Consider the following 8,252-nt stretch of genomic DNA (forward strand, 5'->3'; position numbering starts at 1 on the left):
TATATATATGTTACATAATATGCATATAATATATATATAACACTATATATATAACTATACCAGTATATATAGTATTTAATAATATACATAACATCTACGTACAATGACAAAAAAACTTTTACGCTTGTTCTTATTAAGGAAATATTGCTCTGCTAGGGTTTTTGCTAAAACTTGCTAGGGCTGGCCAAGCCTTGCATGGCGGCCGTTGATGTGCCTCCGCGTGCAAGCCATAAGCGGTCGTTCTCTAAGGCTATCTTAGTGCTGCCACAACCACTCCCTGAGAGGGATATCGCAGTGCGTCCTCCCAAACTCATAGATGTTGAAGTTTGATTCATATTTTCAGTCAAAGAAATAGATCGCACGGCACAACCTTTTCGATTTTCACTGGTTATGAAATTTCTAAAAAAAAGGCCTTCCCTTGATGCTATTCAGAGTTACATCCGTAGTAGATGGGGTTTGGCTCAGGTCCCTGTGGTCTCCTCAATGCAGTGGCCTAGGAATGTTTTTGTGCAATGTCTAATGAAGTAGATTTCTTTAAAGCTCTTTCTAGAGACTCATGCGACATCAATGGGGTCTATTATCGGCAATTTGCTTGGACTCTTGATTTTGATGAAGAAAGTGATCCTCCATGCGTACCGGTATGGATTTTTTTTCCTGGACGTCCTCCTAATCTTTATCATACGTCGGTGTTGGAGTCCCTTACAGCACTGATCGGTAGATTGATTCATAGAGACAATCCCACTCGCTATGCTACGAGAACAGATGGGGCTAGGGTGTGCGTCGAGATTGATGCATCCAAGGAACCTCTTCCATATTTTTGGATAGGAAAACCTGGACTGCCAAGCAGCCGAAAACAAGTTATTATTTATGAAACTTTGCCCACATACTGCAAAAGTTGTAGAAGACAAGGCCATAATCTAAAAACTTGTCGAGTGGGTAATGAGAACAAAGCAAAAAAATTTCATGGAGGGCCGGTCTGGGTCAAGAAACTTGAGAAATTGGAAGTAAACGTGCCAATTGATGGTGAACTTCAAATGGTGGAGCATGTGGCATCGCAAATAAAGGGTAATGAGGGGCAGGCTATGTTGCAGGAAGGTGATGGAAGGGATGGAGGAATTGATCTTTCAAATACTGTCATTGAGGCTACCTTGGAATCTCAGGTACCGCCCAATGATGTTGGTCCCGTGAAGACTGTCTGGGCTGAGAACCAAGTTTCTCACGTGGAAGATGTTGTTGCGGTGCAGTTGGTTGAAGAGGATAGATGCAACGTGCATCAGAAGGACACGTCTGAATTCCATAGAAACAGATGAGGTTGTTATGGGAGCCAATGCTCTGGCATGTAATAATAATATCAATGGTGTGGATTTGAGTGTGGATGACTTATCTATCGCATGTGGTGAGGAACATAAGGAGCTGTTGGAATTTCTGCAGGATGCACATATGTCCAAAGCCATTGTGGTCGAAGGTGTAATAGACTCTAAGAAGGATTTCACTATTTTCCCGCTGGAAGAAAATCAATCGAAAAATGAAGCTGATTGAGACACGCTGCGGGTGGATAGGCACAAAGAGTATTACACAGATTCAGATATTCCTAGAGGGGATGGTGGTAAGGTTAAAACAAGAAGTTCTACCAAGTCGGTAATACGCCCCTCTAAACTTAATTTATGATTAGCCCAATTCTTTTTTGGAATATAAGGGGACTTGGTTCGTCTCAACTGCGGTTCAAAAACCTTATTAATAGCTATAAAATATTATCTCTCTTGCTTAGCCTTTTTTGCCTGATGATAGAATTCCTAGCTTTTTAAGTAGGCTTAGATGTGACTCGTATCTTACGAATACTATGCATGCTGGTAAAATTTGGTTGTTGTGGAATTCAGTTGTTTTCGTAACTTGGTTGGCTGGTTCCAGTCAATATGTGACAGTGCAGGTTGAGGATAATGCTCACGTTTTCCTTCTTACTGTTGTTTATGTTGTGAAAAAACGATAACAATGAATTGAAAAATAATATCGAACGAGAAAAACAAACACGCAATCACACACGACACAAGATGTACGTGGTTTGACAAATTACCTACATCCACGGGAGCTGCAGAGGATTTTATTATTGAGGAATATCAAACTACAAAATGGATCTCAACACTGTACGTCCATAGTATTCACTCTTACGGCCATATGATGCAAAACATCATATATATAGTTACACAGCGAAAACCCTAAAAAATGCATGTTCGCTCGAGCGGCATGTCGAGCGAACTTCCCTTCTACATCCTACTCGAGCTCACTGTCAAGCTGATATCGAGTGTTCAACTCTGCCTGATTTTGCTCGAGTGGCCAATGACTTCGCTTGAGCGAAAGCTTCCTGCTCGAGCTCACTGTCGAGCTAACATCGAGCGTTCGACTCTGTCTAAATTCGCTCGAGCGGTCAATGCCTCTGCTCGAGCGATGTGGACCAGACTCCACAGTACTCAACAATTCTCCCACTTGGAGACTGGTACACTTGCTGTATCGCCGTCTTCCTCAAACATGATATCCTCCACCTCTACAACTTACTGCTCCTGTCTTCATGCTAGAAGACCAACTGAAGTTGCGCACAACTTCAGTTTCTCAAGCATAACATCCTTTGTCAACATATCAGTAGGGTTCTTGCTTCCACAAATCTTCTCAAGTAACAACTGTCCGTCATCTAACAATGACCGTATGAAGTGATACCTGATCTGAATGTGCTTGGTCCTGGAATGGAATGCTGGATTCTTGGCAAGGAATATGGCACTCTGACTATCACTGTAGAGAGTGCCTTTCTGATTCTTCTTACCCAATTCCTCCAAGAAGCCCTGTAGCCATACCATCTCCTTTGCAGCCTCTGACACTGCAATATACTCAGCTTCTATTGTAGACAAAGAAACTGTTTTCTGTAGATTAGAACCCCTTAACACTGCAGTACCAACAAGTGTATAAACAAAACACGTGGTACTCTTTCTGCTATCAATATCTCCAGCTAAATCAGCATCAACAAAGCCTTGCACCTCCAAGCTCTCTCCAGAGAAACACAAACAGGTTTCTGAGGAACCCTTTAGGTACCTCAAAATCCACTTCACTGCTTCCCAATATTGCTTTCCTGGGTTACTCATGTATCTACTCACAACTCCCACTGCATGGGCAATGTCTGGTCTTGTGCAAACCATAGCATACATAAGTGAACCAATAGCTAAGGCATAAGGAACCTTACTCGTGTAATCTTGTTCCTCCTCTGACTCTGGTGATTGATTCTTGCTGAGTCTGAAGTGACTTCCCAAGGGTGTGCCAACTGGTTTGGCCTTGTCCATATTGAACCTGCTGAGTACCTTTTTCACATACTCAGCCTGTGAGAGTCTCAACGTACCTCTGACTCTATCTCTGACAATTCTCATGCCAAGGATTTGCTTTGCAGCTCCCAAATCCTTCATTACAAAGTGTTCTGACATCTGCTTCTTCAGATTATTGATCTTATCAATACTAGCCCCTGCAATAAGCATGTCATCCACATACAACAACAGAATAATGTAAGAATTGTCAAAATGCCTGACATAACAACAGTGATCTGCCTGACATCTAATGTATCCTGCACTGTGCATGAAGTTGTCAAATTTCTTGTACTACTGTCTAGGAGCTTGCTTCAGGCCATACAAGCTCTTCTTCAGTCTGCAAACTGAACCTTCCTTTCCCTGTACCACAAACCCCTCAGGCCAGTGCATGTAGATGTCTTCTTCAAGTTCTCTATGAAGAAAAGCTGTCTTCACATCTAACTGCTCAAGAAATAAATCTTCAGTAGCAACCATAGCCAGTATCGTCCTGATAGTTGTGATCTTCACCATAAGAGAAAAGATCTCAGAATAATCAATACCCTGCTTCTGCTGAAAGCCTTTTACAACAAGTCTAGCATTGTACCTCTTACTGCCATCATGTTTAGTTTTTACCCAGTATACCCATTTGTTGTGTAATGCCTTCTTCCCTGATGGAAGTTCTGTCAACTCCCATGTCTGATTCCCTAACAAGGAATCCATCTCATCTTTCATGGCTAGCTCCCACTTGCTAGAATTTTCATCTTGCAAGGTTTCTTTGTAACTCTGCGGTTCTCCACCATCTGTCAACAGAATATAATTCAAAGTAGGTGAGAAACGCTGTGGAGGACGTATAGTCCTACTTGACCTGCGAACTGCAACTGTAGGAGTGGACAGTTCTAAAACTGCCTGCGAAATAATAGGAATGGGTGCACTGGACCCACTTTCCCCGTCACTCACATCTCTACACTGCACTGTGACCTCTAGTAGGTCATCCAATCTCACAAACTCGGACTCCTGAGGAGCTACTGCAGAAGTTGTACTAGACTTATCCTTGTACATAATTTTCTCATTGAAAATCACATTCCTGCTTCTTATGATTTTTCGACCTTGATCATCCCAGAAACGATAGCCAAATGCTTCGTCTCCATAGCCAATGAAATAACATTTCTTTGACTTAGCCTCAAGCTTACTACGAGCATCAGAATCAATAAGCACATAAGAAAGACAACCAAAAGTTTTAAGGTGAGAAAATTTAACCTCTTTCCCGCTCCAAACCTCCTCAGGCAATCCACAATCCAGTAGAACTGATGGCCCTCTATTTATCAAGTAAACGGCAGCGCTGACTGCATCTGCCCAGAAAGTGGATGGTAGTCCAGCGTGCAACCTCATGCTTCTAGCACGCTCATTGATGGTTCTGTTCATACGCTCAGCAACTCCATTTTGCTGTGGTGTCCCAGGAATGGTCTTCTCCATTCTGATACCCAGAGCTACACAATACTTCTTGAACCCACCATCGACATACTCACCACCATTGTCAGACCTCAAACATTTCAGTTTCAGGCCTGTCTCTGTCTCAACCATGGATTTCCAAATTTTAAACACATTAAATACGTCAGATTTATGCTTCAAAAAATAAACTCATACCTTCCTACTATGGTCATCAATGAATGTAACATAGTAGCGAGAACCTCCAAGAGATGCTACTGGGGAAGGACCCCACACATCTGTTTGCACAAAATCAAGTCTTCCTGTCTTAGGCGTCCTGTCACTTTTCAAGAAGCTGACCTTCTTTTGTTTCCCCATAACGCAGCTCTCACACATACTGAGTTCAACTGACTTCAGTTCTGGTAGCTTGCCTCTAGATAGAAGTTCTTTCATACCCTTCTGACTCGTATGGCCAAGCCTGCAATGCCATAAATCTGCTGTGCTCTCTGCAACGGTAGTAGCAATAATGTCAATCAAACCAGTAGTCATATATATTGTACCAGTTTTCTTACCCCGAGCTAGTACCAATGCCCCTTTTGTGACCTTCCAGGTGCTATCTGAGAACACCACTGAATGACCACACTCATCGAACTGCCCAACAGAAATGAGGTTCTTCTTCAACTCAGGAATGTGCTTGACCTTTTGCAAGGTCCATTTGTTCTTGCCAGGGAGTGCAATGTCAATGTCTCCAATCCCCACTACGTTCAACGCCTCACCATCAGCCAAGTACACCTTCCCAAAATCACCTGCAACATAGTTTCACATTAGCTCCCGGTGGGAAGATGTATGGAAGGAAGCCCCTGAATCCAGTATCTAGTCATCAACTGGACTGTGAATTGCAAGCAATAGTGCATCATGTACTTCTTCAGTTACCACATTAGCACTATCATTCTCCGTCTTCTTAAGGTTTTTGCAGTTCTTCTTTATATGGCCAGCTTTGCAACAATTCCAGCAAGTTGCCTGCTGACCAGGCCTCGACTTGCTCTTGGCCCTGTACTTTGATTTTGATATTCGTCTGTTTGAGTTCCTGTCATGTGATCTCTCTCGAGAATCAACATTTAGGGCTGAACTCAAACCCGAGGTCTCGCCTGAATCTTTCCTGAGCACCTCCTCAGCCAAAATCAAATCACGAATATCATCATATTTCAATTTAGTTTTACCAGCAGAATTACTAACAGCCATTCTCATGGCTTCCCAACTATTTGGCAGTGAAGCCAATAGTATTAGTGCACGTATCTCATCATCAAATTCAATTTCAACAGACGACAATTGATTTGTGATAGTATTAAAATCATTCAGATGTTGTGCAACAGACGTACCATCTGCCATTTTTAAATTGAATAACTTTTTCATCAGATGTACCTTGTTATTCGCTGACGGCTTTTCATACATACCTGACAAAGCCGCCATGAGATCCGCAGTCGTCTTCTCCTTGATGACGTTGTGTGCAACGGATCTCGAACCTGATCCAACAGGTTCCAATTAGCATCATCCATCTTTTCCGGTTGCTTCCCCAATAGTGAAAGATGAAGTTTCTTCCCATAAAGGTAGTCCTCTATTTGCATCCTCCAGTATCCAAAATCCGTGCCATCAAACTTCTCGATCCCCGATACCTTCAAATCATCTCCAGCCATCGTTCTTCCTGATACCCGAACCTTGGCTCTTGATACCAATTGTTGTGAAAAAACGATGACAATGAATTGAAAAATAATATCGAACGAGAAAAGCAAACACGCAATCACACATGACATAAGATGTACGTGGTTCGGCAAATTGCCTACGTCCACGGGAGCTGCAAAGAATTTTATTATTGAGGAATATCAAACTACAAGATGGATCTCAACACTGTACGTCCACAGTATTCACTCGTACGGCCATATGATGCAAAACATCATATATATAGTTACACGGCGAAAACCCTAAAAAATGCATGTTCGCTCGAGCGGCGTGTCGAGCGCGTGTCAAGCGAACTTCCCTTCTGCATCTTGCTTGAGCTCACTGTCAAGCTGACATCGAGCATTCAACTCTGCCTGACTTTGCTTGAGTGGCCAATGACTCCGCTCGAGTGAAAGCTTTCTGCTCGAGCTCACTGTCGAGCTAACATCGAGCATTTAACTCTACCTGAATTCGCTCAAGCGGTGTGGACCAAACTCCACAGTACTCAACAGTTTATGCTAAATGTAGTCGTGCTGAGAGGCAGGTTCTTTGGGAGGACTTGGTGGTGACTGGAAATGGTGCTCTTCCTTGGGTTCTATGTGGGGACTTCAATATTATTAAAGAGGACTTGGAGCGGAGAGGTGGGCATCCTTGACAATTCTCTACCATAGAGGATTTTAACCTTTGTATTCAAAATTGTGGTTTGATGGATATGTGCTTTAAGGGCCCTTTGATGACTTGGTGCAATGGCCAAGGTGGTTTGGCTCAGAGTTGGGCTAGATTGGATAGGTGTTTTATTGATACTAATTTCCTTACTTTGTTTCCGACTGTTTATTATCATGTTTTGGGTCGTTCCACCTCAGACCATTCTCCTTTGGTTATTTGTATGGGTGAGGACCCTTTTAGTTATGGTCCTAAGCCTTTTCGATTTCAATATATGTGGACTGATCACAAGGACTTTACTACTTTTGTGAAGGGGGTTTCGAATCAGGATGGGTTTGGTTTTGGGCTTCATAAGTTTGCTTCTAAATTAAAAAAGATTAAGGTGGACTTAAGGGCGTGGAATCAGAGTGTGTTTGGGAGAACTACTGTTATTATTAAAGATCTTGAGCATCGCATTGAGAGGTTAGATAATCTTCTTCAGGATTGTTTTGGTGTTGAGGATGACTATGACCTCATGGTGTCTAATTTGGAATTATCTACTTGGAGAAAGAGAGAAGAGACGAGACTTTCTCATATGGCTAAAAAGAATTGGTTGAAAGATGGGGACCAAAATTCTAAATTTTTTCATGCTATATTGAAGTCTAAACAACATAAAAGAATTAGTGACATGCGTCTTACTGATGGTACCAGACTTCATTCTCTCATTGATATTCATAAGGCTGTTGTTGATTACGTTCAACAATTTTTGGGTGACAGTTGTAGAATTGATTTACCTGATTTAAGTTATCTTATCACTCCAATGATTACTAAGGTTGATAACTTTTCTATTTGTAAGGATCCCTGAATGGAGGATATAAAAAATGCTCTCTTTAGCATTCCTATTCACAGTAGTCATGGCCCTGATGACTTTGGTTTGGGTTTTTATCGTCTTTCTTGGGACTTTATTAAGGAGGATTTATTGGAAGCCGTTACTAAGTTTTTTCACATTAAATCTTTTCACGGCTTCGTATATTGTTCTTATTCCTAAGATGGATAAGCTTTCTGGTTTTGATAAATTTAGACTCATTAGTCTCTGCTCGGTTATTTATAAGGTCTGCTCTAAAATTATTGTGGCCCGTCTAACGAGTT

General features: G+C 41.9%; 1 protein-coding gene across 1 annotated transcript; it reads left to right on the plus strand.

The window, feature by feature from the left end:
- The first annotated feature begins 512 nt into the window (after positions 1-512).
- On the plus strand, positions 513-1,310 carry LOC122276861. Its single transcript, XM_043086757.1, has one exon. The coding sequence runs from the start codon at positions 513-515 to the stop codon at positions 1,308-1,310; it is 798 nt and encodes a 265-aa protein (XP_042942691.1).
- The last annotated feature ends 6,942 nt before the right edge of the window (positions 1,311-8,252 follow it).

The sequence above is a fragment of the Carya illinoinensis genome, chromosome 9 (genome assembly GCF_018687715.1).
Source record: "Carya illinoinensis cultivar Pawnee chromosome 9, C.illinoinensisPawnee_v1, whole genome shotgun sequence".
Lineage (NCBI taxonomy): Eukaryota > Viridiplantae > Streptophyta > Magnoliopsida > Fagales > Juglandaceae > Carya > Carya illinoinensis.

Excerpts from the sequence above, each read along its gene's own strand:
- LOC122276861 (XM_043086757.1), top strand. The coding sequence starts at position 513 with ATGTCTAATGAAGTAGATTTCTTTAAAGCTCTTTCTAGAGACTCATGC.